We start from the raw sequence: 16329 nt of genomic DNA on the forward strand, positions 1-16329 counted from the left end.
TGGCGGGTGGATCATTTGAGGTCAGGAATTCGAGACTGGCCTGTCCAATATAGTGAAACCCCATCTCTACTAAAAATACAAAAATTAGCTGGGCATGGTAGCGGGCGCCTGTAATCCCAGCTACTCGGGAGGCTGAGGCACGAGAATGACTTGAACCCAGGAGGCAGAGGTTGCAGTGAGCCAAGATCATGCCACTGCACTCCAGCCTGAGCGACAGAGCCAGACTCAAAAATAAATTAAAAAAAAAAAAAAGATAAAAAGAAATAAGCACCTTTGGTCCTCAAGGAGAGTTTAGCCCTTCTCAGGATCTATTTTCCCCTTTGCCTTTCAGAGATACTCAGTATTTTCGGGATAAACACCAGGGCAACTAGTTACCACACTCTGCAGCTGCCTGCTCTTGATCTTTTAGGCATCGTGCTCCAAGGATGTTCTGGGGCACTTCTTGCTGAGAATCCTAACACTACTGAGGCAGCCTTGACTCAGCACATCTGTGTCCTAATTTTACCACTGTAGTTCACTGGCTGTAGAGGAGGACAAGGAAGTGCTAAGGAAGACAGGGAGTCACTAGCAACTTTACAAGACGTTGGCTGGGTCACGAACATTGCTAGCTTCAGTCCCTGTTACTTGAGGAGGTAGACCAGATGGGTCCCAACCTGCAAGCTCCAGAAAGGCCTAGGACTTCATTTTCTATTTGGAAACATCACTTGGTATCTCTGAGCTTGGATGACCCATCTGTAAAATGGGGAGAATTCTTGCTTGACTTGCCCTATAATAAGATATTGTGCTCATGAAAAGAAGACAGGTATGAGTGCTCTGAAAAGGTCTTGTTGGTTTGTTTTTAATTATTCTGCACACACAGACTTTTTGTCTTCGTCACAGATGGGTTCAGAGAAGTAAGTGACTTTCTCATGTCACACAAAGCTGGTGACTAAAAATAGAACTCACCAGTTAGTGCCAAATAAGTACAAGCCACTTGAGAAAACTCAAACAGGAGTCGGGAGCCACTTCTTTTCTCTGAAACTTACATTATCATAAAGGACCAGGCTAGAGCGTCGAGGGGGCATCCCTGGGTGGGGCGTACACTGCCTGCAGCTGATCCAGATTCAAGGGTGGTGGAGTCTGACTGTGCCGGTGCATCTTCCACCCATGAGAGGCTGCAGAAGGCTGGGTTCCTGATTCCTAGGGTGGGCACCAGTGAGTACTGTGGGCTCCAAGGAGGGGTGGAGTGCTGTAGGTTTTGATCATCAAGGCAGACGTGGAGAGGAGAGGGAAATTTCTGGAGGAAGGTGAGGAAAGGCACCAAGAGGAGAAATCTCCCAGTGGATTAGGAAAGAAGTGGGCTGGTCTGAGCAGAGTTCAGGCAGAGATGTCCTCAGAGGGGCAAAGACTGAGAACCTTAGAGGAGTGGAGACCCTTTGGTACAGCTGGTAGAAACCCAACCTTTAAGTAGCCTAATGGAAAAAGGGGTGTGCATCACTCATATAATTAGAGAATCGTGAGTATTCCAGCATCAGGCATGGCTGGATCCAGGTGTTCCCACATCGGCTCTGTGTACTGGTTTCCTTCTTTCCTGCTGGGTCCGGCTCTACCAGCAGTTTCGCATCATAACCAACAGGAAGCGATTTCCCGTGCGGTCCTCCATATAAAATCCAAGGAGAACTCTTTTTAGCCCCTTTTAAGTCTGGACTCATTCCTGAACCAAACAGCAAGGCCAGCCTGGGTTACGCATCCACCTCGTTGTGGGAGGGGAGCGGACCAGGGGCCGCAGAGAGAGGAGAATTTTCCCAAAAGAAGGAATTTGGGCCAATAATGCAATGTTTTGGTGAGGGTAAAGCAATGCTGTACCTCCATCCAGGTAGGCTAGGGGCGCCAGGCAACAGCTAACGACTTTCTCTCTCTGTCCCTGGAGCAGAAGGGATCGTGATCAAGACAGAGGAACAAGATGAGGAGGAAGAGGAGGAGGAGGAGGATGAGCTGCCGCAGCACTTGCAATCCCTTGGGCAGCTGTCCGGGAGATACGAGGCCAGTATGTACCAGACCCCGCTGCCCGGGGAGATGTCCCCCGAGGGCGAGGAGAGCCCCCCGCCTCTGCAGCTAGGAAACCCTGCAGTGAAAAGGCTGGCACCCTCCATGCACGGTGAGCGGCACCTGAGCGAGAACCGCGGGGCCTCGAGCCAGCAGCAGCGGAACCGGCGCGGCGAGCGGCCCTTCACCTGCATGGAGTGCGGCAAGAGCTTCCGCCTGAAAATCAACCTCATCATCCACCAGCGCAACCACATCAAGGAGGGGCCCTACGAGTGCGCCGAGTGCGAGATCAGCTTCCGGCACAAGCAACAGCTCACGCTGCACCAGCGCATCCACCGCGTGCGCGGAGGCTGCGTCTCACCCGAACGCGGGCCCACGTTCAACCCCAAGCACGCGCTCAAGCCACGCCCCAAGTCACCCAGCTCGGGCAGCGGCGGCAGTGGCCCCAAGCCCTACAAGTGCCCCGAGTGCGACAGCAGCTTCAGCCACAAGTCCAGCCTGACCAAACACCAGATCACGCACACGGGCGAGCGGCCCTACACGTGCCCCGAGTGCAAGAAGAGCTTCCGCCTGCACATCAGCCTGGTGATCCACCAGCGCGTGCATGCGGGCAAGCATGAGGTCTCCTTCATCTGCAGCCTGTGCGGCAAGAGCTTCAGCCGCCCTTCGCACCTGCTGCGCCACCAGCGGACTCACACGGGCGAGCGGCCCTTCAAGTGCCCCGAGTGCGAGAAGAGCTTCAGTGAGAAGTCCAAGCTCACCAACCACTGCCGTGTGCACTCGCGTGAGCGGCCACATGCCTGCCCCGAATGCGGCAAGAGCTTCATCCGCAAGCACCACCTCCTGGAGCACCGGCGCATCCACACAGGCGAGCGGCCCTACCACTGCGCCGAGTGCGGCAAGCGCTTCACGCAGAAGCACCATCTGCTGGAGCACCAGCGTGCGCACACGGGCGAGCGGCCCTACCCCTGCACGCACTGCGCCAAGTGCTTCCGCTACAAGCAGTCGCTCAAGTACCACCTGCGGACCCACACGGGCGAGTGAGCGCGCGCCCCGCCACCGCTGCCCGGCCAGGTGCGCGGGCCGAGCCCCCCTCGGACACCGCCAGGCCCGAGCCCAGCGGGCGGGGGCGGGGCACCCCCCAGCCCCTTTGCCGTGAGCTCCCCTCTCCTTTCGTCCCTCCTCCCAAGGACATGGGGGCAGTGAGACCAGGTCCCTTGCTGCCGCGTTTCCCCCGGGCCCCAGGGGGGAGGGCGCGGACCTGGGGAACCCTTTCGGGCTGTTAATTTCCTTGACAATAAAATGGATGAAACCAATCAGCACGGGGGGCGTGATTTGGCCGCCGGCCACTCAGAGGGGCGGTGTAGGGCCCATCTAGTTGGGGATAGAACTTTATAATTACCTTTTGGATACTGTGGTTCTATTTGATAATAATAGAGTAATTTTTAAAAGACGAGCGTTTCCTGTTTGCCGTTTTTGTTTGGTTTGAAGGGGAGGGTTTGAGAAGGCCCGAGGGACATATGGTAGTGTCAGTTGACAGGTTCTGTTGGGACCCTTTTTTGTGTGCCTTCTCCATTTGGGTGGTAAAGGAGACGCTGATCCCGCTGGTTCTGAAATGGAGAAGGAGAGGCAGGACTGACGTCTAAGGGACCGCGGGAATCCCTAGACCTTCGCTTCTGCCCTGGAGTCCGCGAGGATGCTGGGAGCTCAGGACGTAATAGGTCCCAGTTGACTAGCATGATCAACGAGAGTGACGGTCAGGTTTGGAATGAGCTGGAGTCCTGTAGCAAAAGCTGGGCGCTTCCCTCAGTGCCCAGGCGTTCCTGCCTAGCTTGAAATGCAGCTGGCTGAGGAGTAGGGTGGCGGGAGGGAAGCCTAGGGAAGAGGTGCAGAGGCCCCTGGTGCCAATCTTTGCGGAAGCCACAAAAGGCACCAGTCAGAACATTTTTTATTTGAATGTTGCACCAAAGCTACTCTGGACTTGCTGAATGCACTAACGAATCCTGGTTTCTCTAGGTATTCATTCATTTCCCATCTGCCTACAGCTCTCTCTCATAGAAAGAGAAACTGCAGGCATACTACATTGCCCACAGAGCGATTTACTCTGCTGATGGGTTTGGCAGTGGCCCAGACAGAATTCAGGCCATTCGAAGGGACAATTCACGGAGGCCAGCAGAGTGCGCAGCTCAGTCTCGCACACTGAGGAAGCTGGGCTGAAAGCGGAGAGACTGGCCTGAGAGGAGAGCACTGCTGAAGCCAGGCCTGTCAAGTTGTGACAAGATACTTGAAGGGGGTTTGCAAAAGGGGATTTGGAGGAGGAAGGTGATACACTCTTGACTTTCAGGGGACCATAGAGATCATCAACTCCCTCTTCTTTGTATAAAGAATTCGTAAGCTAAGCACAGAAAGGGGAAGTGATAGCACAAGATCTCACATGTGAAGCTTCTCCATTTAGACTGAATTTCTAAGTCGATGGTAGGACATAGGGATGGTGGCCAGAGGAGGGAGCAGAGGTCTGGGCTGGTGTGAAGGTCTGAGGGGCAGTTTCCACCAAGACCTCAAGCATCAGCTGCGGGGCTGGTGCAGATACATGGGCAGGTAGTTCCGGTAGTGTGCAGCCAGCTTCACCAGTTGCCAGGCAGAGGGCGCCTGCAGGAGGACAGCTTCCCCCAGCAGGTGGAATCTGAGCTGGGCCTACGGGATGGGGAGGATTTCCATAGATGAGAAAAATGAGGAAAGCTTTCTTGGTGGGGGTGGTCATAAAAGGAAAAGTGTGGAGAGTAGGCTGCATGTAAGATCAGGAGCAGTGATGAATTAAACCTGAGCTGGAGGAAAGGGCCTTTCTAGGAAAAACAGGGCCAAATGTTGGTTTGGAGTAGACCAGGGGTGCAGAGAGGATCTAAAACTGCAAGGCTGCAGACTTTGAATTGGATCTTGTAGGAAAAACCATTGAAGATTGCTGAGTAGGAGAGAGAGATGATGCAAATAGCTATCCAAGGACTGAATCTGGTAGAAGGCAAAGAAACCTAACAGTCAGGTGTGGGAGAACCAGCTCTCTTCCACGGACAGGTTGCAGATAGCAGAACCCGTGGGTGGAGGTTGAAGGGATGGCAGGGGAAATGGTTCTTTTGAACATGAGGATATTTGAAGTCTCAAAGACTTGTTAGTGGAGGAATTTGGGGAGGTATTTGGTAGAGGGCTGTTGCTGCCCTAAATTTTTACTAGCTCGAATTGGAGGACTGAAGAGGGCTTGAAACGTCCAGCTTGATTGGAGACTGAGGTGGAGTGCGGTAGAATCCATGTGGGAGACTCAAAGAGGAACTTCATTTGTTACATGAAGTTAGCAGGACATTATGGGGTCAAATGGGAATGGTGCTTGAGAGGCTTTCTTTTCCTAGGAAATCTGGGTGGTTTTTGTTTTGTTTTGCTTGTTTTCTGAGACAGGGTCTTGCACTGTCACCTAGGCTGGCATGTGGTAGCACGATCATGGTCACTCTGACCTCAACCTCTTAGGCTCAAGCAGTCCTCCTGCCTCAGCCTCTCGAGTAGCTGGGGGACTACAGGTGTGCACCACCACATCCAGCTAATTTTTTTTAACTTTTTTGGAGATGGGGGAGTCTTTCTGTGTTGCCCAGGCTGGTCTCAAACTCCTGGCCTCAAGCCATCTTCCCACCTTAGCCTCCCAAAGTGGGACTACAGGCGCCTGGCCCGATTACAGGTATGAGCTCACTGATCCCCCTCCTGACCTCGTGATCGCCCGTCTCGGCCTCCCAAAGTGCTGGGATTACAGGTATGAGCCACTGAACCCATCTGAAATTTGTTTTTTAAAAAGATTAAACCAAATATAGTCAAAGATTGGTATTTCTTTTTATTTTAACTGACTTAATTTATTGCATCAACTAGAACAGTCTGGTTCGTGCATCCTTACGTCTCTGTCTGTTGGAATACGATTTAAAGTATTTCAAGACACATCATAGTACGTCAAGACTGGTTCATCTGAACACATAGCTGGGCTGCCATGACTTCCCTGACTACTACCTCCCCTTCCTTGGCTCTGACTCCCTCCTCATGCCTCTTCTTCGTAAGTGCCTAGCACCCTGTGCCCCACATCGTCTCTCCCCTTGTCCTGACTTCTTGCCACCATCTTGAATCTCACTTTCCATTTGTCCTAATCTCTGCTATTGGTTCCTAAAGTGTAGATAGCCTTTGGCGTCAAAAAGATGTGGCTTTAAACTTCAGTTGTATGGCCTTGAACAAGTTAATTAACAGAACATCAATTTCCTCATCTGTTAAATGGGGACAATAAAGGTCCCATTGTTCTGAGGCTTAAATCACAATAAATACATAGCAAACACACTGGCAGATACTAAGGTCTCAGTAAGAGTTTACTCATTTCAAAGAGAAGTTCAAGTTGATGGTGGGCTAGTGTTATACCCTAAAAGAATGAATCTTTGAGAAAGAAATTTCAGTAGGCAAATGGAGATTATTTTGGTGTAAGAAAGTGCAAATTAAACCACAACTATATCATGGTCCTTATCTAGGAGTGGACAGGGTTTCGTTTCACCCCTTGGCCACACTCCAGAGTTTGCAGGAGATAGTACCCCACCTCGCTGGGTTTTCCGGTCCTCTTTCACAGTGCTTTTCTTGGGTGCCCTTAATTTAACTAGAAAGTCAGACTTTTGAACTCCTAAGTTGCCTGTTGCCGTTGGCCCCATAAAGCCGTGTAGCAGAAGGAATAACTACCATTTCTTGAGAGCTTCTTACTTTGGAAGACTTTACATACATCCCTTCATAACTCTGACGCACGTTTCATTACACCCATTTTATAGGTGAAGAGCTCCAGGCTCAGGGAGGTTAAGTAGGCCCAAAGTCACACAACAACCAAATAGTAGAGGCAGGATTTGAACTCAGTACTTTGACTCCAAAGCCCATGTGCTTGGCCAAAAAGTTTTTTTCCTGGGGTCAGTATGGTTGTTGAAAAAAGAAAAGCCAGCACCTCTTTTAAATTATTCCATTTTGCCTCCAGATTTTTTGACTGAAGATAAAATTGGGGGAAACAATATATTAAACAGAACATGCCCTGTGCATTTGCCAAAATGATGAACACAGTAAGAGGATTAAAAAAAAATGTCCAAGGCAGGAAAAAACGCTTAGCGCCGAGCCCTAGCATTTACAGCTGAGAAATGAAGAGGAGAGGAGTTGGGTCCTCTGAGGTCACAGGTGGGACAGGAGGGCTGGTACTGAGGGGATGCTCACTGTCTTCCAGCCCCCCAGTATTTATTAAGCACCACTTGTGTGCAAAGAATTGTGCTGGGCTCTGTGGAGAAACACAAGAGGATTAGGAATCCATGGCTGCCTTGACAGCACTTAGCATCTGGTGGAGACTGGCAGCCTGATTAAGCCTCTGGGGATCTGGAAAGCTGGGACCATCAGAGGCCTTTAGGCGGCTGTCTCCGACAAGGACCACATCCCCAGCCTTTCTTCATTCCTCTTCAGTGGATGTAGCCTGAACCAGCCAGGTGTCTGTGGGAGACCTTTCCTTAAGCACTGTGGTGGCAGCTCCTCAGATTAAGGGATCAGGGACAGAGGCCCTCCAGGCCCTACTGTTGCCAGGGCAACGTTGAGTCAGGCCAGGGCCTCTCCTCCAGCACTCTGGAAAGCATTACTGCTGTTGAAGGCTTGTTGCTTCCCAGTCATAGTGGCAACTTCTAGATTACAATTTGTAAAAAAATCAACTTTACATGTACCATTTCTAGTTGGTTTCCTTGAAATTAGGAATTTTCATTAAAATATAGACTTTAGCCCTTTTACTTCTGTTTTCTACAAAGACAGCTCCCGGTTAAATGATTTTTTTAAAAAAAAAAAAAAAAAGGAAAAAAAAAAGGAAAAAAAAAAAAGGAAAAAGACCAGAAAGGAAGGAAAAAAACATTAAACATAGGGAAAAATCTTTTTTTTTTTTTTTTTTTTTTTGACCAGGATAGAAAGAAAGGAAAGAAAACATTAAACATAGTACTATTGATCGCAATCTTACATGAAAAGTTCTGTTCAGAAGTCAGAACTAGCCACAAGTTTATTAAGGATAATAACTAAAATCACTACAATTCATTGAGTTTTACCATGTTGCAGTCACTGTGCCAAATCGTAAATGCTTTCCTTTCATTTTATCTTGGAACAACCTGTGAAATTGGTATTTGTGTCCCCTTGAACAGATGAAGTTCAGAGAGGTTCAGCAATCAGCAGCCAAGGTCACACGGCCAGAATTTAACCTAAGTGTGTGGGAAGCCCAGTTGTGTGCTATTAACCACTGTTACATACTGCCTCCCAATTTCAACATGGATCCTTAATAAAGAGGGCACAACATGACTATTTCTTTTTGATTTGCAGCTCTCACTATCTATGGGCACAGCATGTGAGTCTGGACCTGTTCCCTGGCTGCCTGGCCAGCACAGTTCCCTGGCTGCCTGGCCAGCTGAGCCCGGGAGACATTGGGATAGGCACTGAGGTTCACCTGACCAGGGTAGAATAGGTGTTCCTGGGCACGTTGGTGGTTAGAACACCAATCCAGCCCCCATTTTAGACTGAGCCCTCTATACCTTAGGGACTTTGGGAAGAGCACTGATATGGCAAGAGGCCACCCTTCTCTGTTTATTTCTGATGTTGGGACCTAAGAAACCATTTGTTTATCAGTCAAAGGAGTAGTTGCATGAAGGAGATTATTATAAGGAAAACTACCTGCTTTCTAATAACATAAAATACATCCTTGACTCTAATCCTGCCGGCTCAATGCTACCTCTGAGTTCTCACCATTCCCTCCCCGCCACTACCACATGAATGAAACTCACTGCTTCTCTTTGTAAAATAATATCCAGGTTCTCAAAATAACTCAAGTATTATAAGACAGGAGCATCACTGCTGTGTATTAATTTAGGTAATGGAAAGTTGCATTTTAATGACAAAATGTACCAATGAAAATTTCTATCCCTGCTAGTAATTTTATTTAAAGAATGATTATCAGGACAACAAACTGTTTCTTCTTAAAATTGGTATAGTCTAATAAGTATAAAATATTTTTAAAAATTAAATGCAATCAGCTCTTCATTTACAGGATATACAAATAATAAAATTATGTCCTCAAAGGATTGAAATAGCTTGAATTTAAGCTAAACTCAATTAAGAAAAGTAAACAAGTATGGAAGGTAAAACTTGCCATTTTTCCACAGAAGGTACCAACCAGCCAAGAACTACATGGTTCCATGATCGAATTTGCTGCAGGTGTATTATGCAAATTCTAAAATTTAAGATAAAAAATACTTATTTGTTTTTGAGACAGAGTCTTGCTCTGTCTCAGGCTGGAGTACGGTGGCGACATTATGGCTCACTACACCTGGGTCCTCCCACATTCAGGTGATCCTCCCGTCTCAGCCTCCCGAGTAGCTGGGACCACAGGCATAAGCCACCAAGCCTAACTAATTTTCTTATATTTAGTAGAGACGGGGTCTCACTACGTTGCTCAGGCTGGTCTCAAACTCCTGGACTCAAGCAATCCTCCTCCATAGGCCTCCCAAAGTGCTGGGATTACAGGTGTGAACCACCGCATCTGGCCTATACAAAAAATTTCTGCTGAGTGTAGTGGTTCACGCCTGTAATCCCAGCACTTTGGGAGGCCTGAGGAGGATCGCTTGAGCCTGGGAGTTTGAGACCACCCTGAGGAACGTAGTGAGAACCCATCTCTTAAAAAAAATTCTGTATGTATTTTTCTATTTGGATGATAGTCATCACTATAAATCACATTAATTTTATCCAAAAGTAAAGACGCTAAGTTGGTTCCCATAGTGACCCCCTGAACAATTTAATAATAATGACTGTCCAGCTAAAATTTGTATTATTTATTTCCCACTTTAACCCAGTGGTTCCTTACCTTATCTTGAATTAATCAATGCCTTAACAAGCCCATTTATCCAGTGATGCATTCTGAAATAAGTTTGGGGGGAAAAAAAACCAAAAAACCTCAAATGTTTCAGAGTGATGCTAAAAAAGCAAGTCAATATTCAGACCAGTTTAAGCCAATCTCTGGTGTATTTAATTCATACAGTAGACAAATTGAGAGAAATAGACACATTTTCCTTGCCCAAATTGTTGCCAGCTCTTCAGAGTCTTGAAATAAACGTTAATTGCCTACAAACATGCTTGGGTGTTTATTTTACCAAAAAGATTAACTCTCATTAGTATGTAATAATCACGTAACAGAATTCCAGAATTTTATTTAAAATTCTTTGCCCCCAAATGAAAATAGCATTTTTTTCTGGTTGTAGAAGGAATTTCTATGTTCTAAACAATAAAAACTGAAAATTGAACAAGTCCCTTATTTCTCCAAGACGAGGTGTCAAGTCTCTTCCATAACTATGGAAGAAATCAGTTTTATTTACCACCCAGTATGAGGACTTTTAACCATCTCCACCTGTGAAATTACTTGGATGCATTCATCCCTTCTCTGTAGAACTAAATCTGTAATATATTTTAGAATCTCTTTCAGATTCAGGACATGAAATCTTTATCAAATTTATAATGATAAAATTTTTGCACTTCATCTGTCAGTGTTTTCAAGCTTTTGTTTGAAGCCTCTGGTATCCCTTGTTTAAATAAAACAATTTTCAGAAGCTAAATATGTAAAATGACTCGTGCCTTAAGAGGCTGGAGAGGGAGCCAAGCCTACCTGCTCTGGCGCTCCCGTCTTCCCAAACTCCCCCTGTACTGAGGGGTCTCCAAGGAGGAAGCTCACTTCAAAAACCTCTGCCCTGGGCAAGTCACCAGGGCTCCTTTTCTCTTGCTTCAACTTTTCCTAGCCTCAATCCAAACTCTGTATGTTTAATTTATCCAGTGACACACTCCATGCTTACTTAATTCTTTGACAGAACACAGTTTCTTAGGTTTATTTCTTTCCTTGTGGGATATGCATGCTTTCCTATTTTCTATATGTTACTTGGCAGATGTTCTTATCAGAAAATAGTAAGTCTCTATAACCTTGCCAGTGAAATCCAGAGAGCTAACATCTACCGAGAATCCCTGGAAGGCCGGGGAAGATAGCAGGGCAGATGTCTTAAGCTCTGTGAGAAAGCTACAAGGACGTCCCCCCTCACCCCCCCGCCCCAACCCCATGTTATTTTTACGGCAAACGCTTCCACGGTGAAGGCAACGAAAGATTCAGGTGCAAGGTGCAGCCTCGCAAGACCCCTGGCCACACACACATCACTGCGGGAGGTTGGAGAGTCCCCTCTACCGGGCTTTCCAGGGCTTGGCGCGTGCTCGGAGCGTGCACTCAGCGGCCATTGTGTGTTTGATTTTTCCCAAGGGCAGGGCCGGCTTTTGTTCATTTCGCGCTTGCTCTAGAGTCTGGCGCAAAGTCCTCAGAGGTCCTCAGTGAACGCGAAATGAACGGATGAACAAGCCACAGGTGACAATGTGCGGGAAGAAACACGGGTACAATCGCAAATCTCTGCCCAGCTGGGATGGAGATGATTCTCTTCATTAAAACTGATCCAACACTTTTAAACGCTATCACTTAAAAATGGATTTTATCATTCCTTCTGACATTTCAGCCCCAATATTAGGTAGAGTACCCGCATCACTGCCAAATCCTTACCACCGTTGCAGGTGGCTGGTGTGCGGCAGAAATCCTGCTCCACGGTCCTGCCCTTTGCAGCAAGGTCACCCAGCTGCCTGATAAGGAGTCCAGGGACGGGCAGCGAGCGGGACTGCGGGGACAGCGCCGGGCACGCCGCGTGGCACCCGAGGCCCGCCCGCCCTTCCTGGCTGGGTATGAACGCCAGCCGCGCCCGCGGGCGGCAACCCCGGGCTTCCTCTCGTTCAGGTCGCCTGGCGCGGCCGTGCCTTCCTGCTTCCCTACGGCAGCGGCACACCGGGGCCTTGGGAACCCGAGAAGGGGCCCTCCCCCAAGCCAGGCCTGTCCAGGTCCCCGCGAGTCCCCGCGGCTCGCCCAGAGCTCAGCGAGTCCCGTCCTCGGTCTCCCCGCCGGCCTCGCGGCTCCATTGCTGCCGCCCAAGAGGCCCTACTCGAGCCCCTAAAATCCTGCGCCCCCCATTTGGCGCCTGTGGGATGGGGTACAACCGTGTCAGTCTCACCGGTGCTGTGAGTGCAGCTGCGAGCCAATGGAGCAAGGACTTAAACGATTATATTTTTACTTTAAAGATGTATTTATGCGTCTCTATCCATATTTTAAGTATACACATTTTCTCGATTAAATTAATTTTGATGACTTGACTTTTAGACGTTCCTCTTCCTGGGCGTTTTCCCCCCCGTCTGATGACAACGGGAGCGCGCTGCTGGGTGCCCGGCAGGGCGCGCCGGCGGCCCACGGGCTGCCTCCCGGGCCCGCGCCACGTCGGGCCGCGAGGAGGCCGCGCGCTGCCCCCTGCCGGCCAGAGCCGGGGAGGCCCCGGAGGCCGCGGCGCCCTCACCTGGCCGCTGGCGGCCGCTCTAGGAATGCGCGCGGCCTTCTCGGTGGTGGCGCGGGGGCTGCCTCGCGGCAGGGACCCGCTCATCCAGACGCCCGAGCCCCAGCCCCGCCTGCCAGCCGGCGGGCACTTCCGCCGTCGCAGTGCGGGAGCAACCCCGAGCCAGCCCTGGTTAGCGGCATCCGCTCTCAGGTTGCTTTTCTTGCGCTCTCTGGCCTGCCGGCCCAAGGCCCCGGCAGATCCCCGTGCAAACACAGTTGGTGCAAACACAGTTGGTGCAAACAAAGGTGCGGCCGCAGGAATCTGAGAGCACAGGAAATATGAGACCTACCCCAACCCGAAGGCTCAACCCACGGCACAAAAGAGCACAGAAGACCCAGAGGACCGTGGGGTCCCAGAAGAAGAGGGGACTCCGTTAATTGACCCCGAGCTTTAGGGTTGCTCAAGCTCCTTCCCAGGCAGCATGCATTCTACCCATTTTTCTCGTGCAGATGAGGAAGCCAAGGCTGAGGCCCAGCCCCTGGCCGCTCGCTGTGTTTGTCCCATGGGAGGTGGACCTGGAGGCACTCTCATGATAAGGCTGCACTTTTTTTTCCTTGATATATTTTCAAATGTCTGCCTAGTTATTTCCGAAGACTAAATTCTTTAGCTCAGGCTGCGGTGGCCCCCTAATAAAACAAATGCCCTACGAAGACTAACCTCCTAGAGTGGAACTGCCTGGTCCAGCGTTTGAGGCACAGGACCAGACGATCCTCCCGCGGGTCGGCCGTCTCCCCTGGTTCTGTGTGGGGAGCAGGCAGGGAAGCACCGCCCCGTGGGCCGGCGGGAAGGCTGGCAAGCACCCGGTGCATTTGAGGAACGTGTGCCTCCGTGTGCCTCCGTGTGAGTGCTGTGCAGGCGGCGGGGCCTCTGCCCTATTGTGGGGCCTCACTCTTAACGGATTTGAATGCTGTGGGAGCACTAGGCAGCCAGGAGATCTTTGGAAAAGGTAAATTTGATCATAGTCCTCTCTTGCTTGGGCGGTTCCCCATTGCTTTTAGGGTAAAGTCCAAAATCTCTTCAGGGCCCACTAGGCCCTGCCTGCCTCCTCGGCCCTGTCCTGGGTTGCTGTAACAAAGTGCCGCAAACTGGTTGGCTTTAAACAACAGAAATGGATTCTCGCAGTTCTGGAGGCCAGAGGTCCAAGATCAAGGTGTGGTCCAGCTTGGTTCTTACTGGAGTCTCTGAGGGACACCGTCCCATGCCTCTCTCCTGGTTTTGGCATTGGATGCAGCACGCCAGCATGCACCTGGCCTGCTCCCCGTGTCTCCTCTCTTCTGATGATAACAGCCATATTGGACCGAGGGCCCACCCTGCTCCAGGATGACCTTGTCTTAATTAACTACTACATCGGCAATGATCCTATTTCCAAAGAAGGTCACCTTCTGAGGCTCTTGGAAGGACATGAACTTTGGGAAGACCCTACTAAGTCCACACAGGCTGTCCCCCAGACTCCAGCACCCTAACCTTCTCTCTGCTCTTGGCACCCCACTGCCTCAGGCTTCACCCATGCTGTCCAGCTTCCTGGGCTGCTCATCTCCCAACTAACGTTCCTCCTGCACGGTGTTGTGGAAATGTCACTCCCTCAGAGAAGGCCTCTGGAACACCCCAGCTTAGGGTAACTGTGGTGCCCACTGTCCACCTTCCCCCTTCTAGGTTCACAGAACTTAAGACAGTTATCATTGAAGTGATACTGAGGGACAGTGGATGTTCATGTGTGCCTCCTCCACCTAAACCTGCTCCTCAGGGGCAGAAACCAGGTCGTCTGGATGAACAATAACTTTAATTCCATGGCCGAGGAGGCTTACAGACTGACCTGGGAAGCTGGTCTCCACAGGACAGGCCCATGATGAGGAAGACCTGTGCCAAGCCCAGCAGAGTCTCTCAGGCAGGGCTCAGAGATGTGGCCCCTGCACATGGGAGGGAGATCCAAATCCAGGCTCCACTCTCCCTGGGATGGCACAGTAAACAAATGCCACCTCCTGACCTGGCTCATAGGGCCCTCCATGGCCTGACCCCACCTCACCTCCCTCACCTCCAACTCAAATCAGTGTCCTGCTCTGCCCCCTCTGCTGCCCCACACTGGCTTCGTTCTTTCTTCATGCTGCCAAGCCACTTCCAAGTGGGTCACTCTACCCAAGGCCTGGGATTCTCTGCATCCAGAATTTTAGTTATTTTTATCTACTTATTTTTTGAGGTAGGGTCTCATTCTGTCACCTAGACTGGAGTGCAGTGGCATGATCGTAGCTCACTGCAGCCTCGACTCTCCAGGCTCAACTGATCCTCTGGCTTCAGCTTCCCAAGTAGCTGAGACTATAGGTGCATGCCACCACGCCTGGCTAATTTTTTTTTTAATCTTTTGTACAAATGAGGTTTTGTTATGTTGCCCAGGCTGGTCTTGAATGCCTGTGCTCAAGCAATCTGCCCACCTCAGCCTCCCACAATGCTGGGGTTGCAGGTGTGAGCCCCCACATGCATCCAGATTTTACTCACTGGCTTCTTATCATTCAGATTTCAACTCCAATCATCGTTTCCTGACCATCCCTGTTGTCTTCCATCAGAATACCATGCTTTATTTTCCTGTAGTGTTTTCAATATCTGTGATTATTTCATTCATGCATTCGTTTGCTTGTCTGTCACACTGCACTCTGGGAATACAGCTCTATGGGGCCAGGGCTGTTTTTCTTTGCCTCATTCACTGCTGAGTCCTCAGTGCCTAGACTAGACCCTGGAACGTAGCGTATTTGTTTTTTTTTTTTTTTTTTTTTTTTTTTTTTTTTTTTGAGGCGGAGTCTCGCTCTGTTGCCCAGGCTGGAGTGCAGTGGCGCGATCTCGGCTCACTGCAAGCTCCGCCTCCCGGGTTCCCACCATTCTCCTGCCTCAGCCTCCCGAGTAGCTGGGACTACAGGCGCCGCCACCATGCCCGGCTAATTTTTTTGTATTTTTAGTGGAGACGGGGTTTCATTGTGTTAGCCAGGATGGTCTCGATCTCCTGACCTCGTGATCCGCCCGTCTCGGCCTCCCAAAGTGCTGGGATTACAGGCTTGAGCCACCGTGCCCGGCCGCGTATTTGTTAAATGACTGAATGAGTCACTTAGTCCCCCTGAATCTGTTTCTTCAGCTATAAAATGGGGGCAATCTTAACTATTTCCTAGGATATAACAATTGTACCTGCCTCAGAGAGCTATGAGGATTCTGTAGGATAGTGTATATGAGCCTCCAACAGAGACACTCAGCACACGTGAGCCATTATTTCTATCTCAGATTCACCCATCCTCACATGGAGAGGGCAGGACTGGGAATGAGGTGGTAACTCTTTCAGATCCCAGTAATCAGCTCTCTGTTCTTGCAGTTATCCAAGCTTTACTAGAAAAGATGGAAGAAATGCAGTATTGTGGAAAGAGCCCTGGACTTGGACAGAGAGGTCTTGAACTTGAGTTCCTTGGAAATTGTCTGAGGCTGTGCCCTCATGTGCAAAATGGAATTAATTATTCCTATAAAAGCCTAAATGAGGCCAGGCATGGTGGCTCACACCTGTAATCCTGGCACTTTGGGAGACTGAGACTGAGGCAGGAGGACCGCTTGAGCCCAGGAGTTCAAGACCAGCCTGGTCAACAGAGCGAGACATTGTCTCTAACAACAACAACAACAACAAATACAGATGATGTGGTGGTGCAGGCCTGTAGTCCTAGCTACTTGAGAGGCTGAGATGGGAGGATCGCTTGAGCCTAGGAGTTTGAGGTTACAGTGAGCTATGATTGTGCCACTGCACTCCTGAGCAACAGGGCAAGAC

General features: G+C 49.9%; 3 protein-coding genes across 5 annotated transcripts in view; all 3 read left to right on the plus strand.

Moving 5' to 3' along the window:
* Positions 1–3478, plus strand: part of ZNF777 (zinc finger protein 777) — a 29818-nt gene extending 26340 nt beyond the window's left edge. For all 3 annotated transcript variants that reach the window (XM_050785808.1, XM_050785809.1, XM_050785810.1), the window contains exon 6: positions 1913–3478. In XM_050785808.1, the coding sequence (XP_050641765.1) occupies positions 1913–3069 (1157 nt within the window). In that variant the 3' untranslated portion in view covers positions 3070–3478. The remainder of the gene's footprint in view (positions 1–1912) is intronic.
* The window catches only part of ZNF425 (zinc finger protein 425), a 370402-nt gene that overhangs the window by 40562 nt on the left and 313511 nt on the right, over positions 1–16329 (plus strand). The gene's annotated exons all lie outside the window — the stretch shown is intronic.
* PDIA4 (protein disulfide isomerase family A member 4) overlaps positions 15486–16329 on the plus strand; it is a 415254-nt gene continuing 414410 nt past the window's right edge. Inside the window, exon 1 of the mRNA XM_050785837.1 lies at positions 15486–15495. The gene's annotated coding sequence lies outside the window, so the exon portion shown is untranslated. The remainder of the gene's footprint in view (positions 15496–16329) is intronic.

This window comes from Macaca thibetana, chromosome 3 (genome assembly GCF_024542745.1).
Source record: "Macaca thibetana thibetana isolate TM-01 chromosome 3, ASM2454274v1, whole genome shotgun sequence".
NCBI lineage: Eukaryota > Metazoa > Chordata > Mammalia > Primates > Cercopithecidae > Macaca > Macaca thibetana.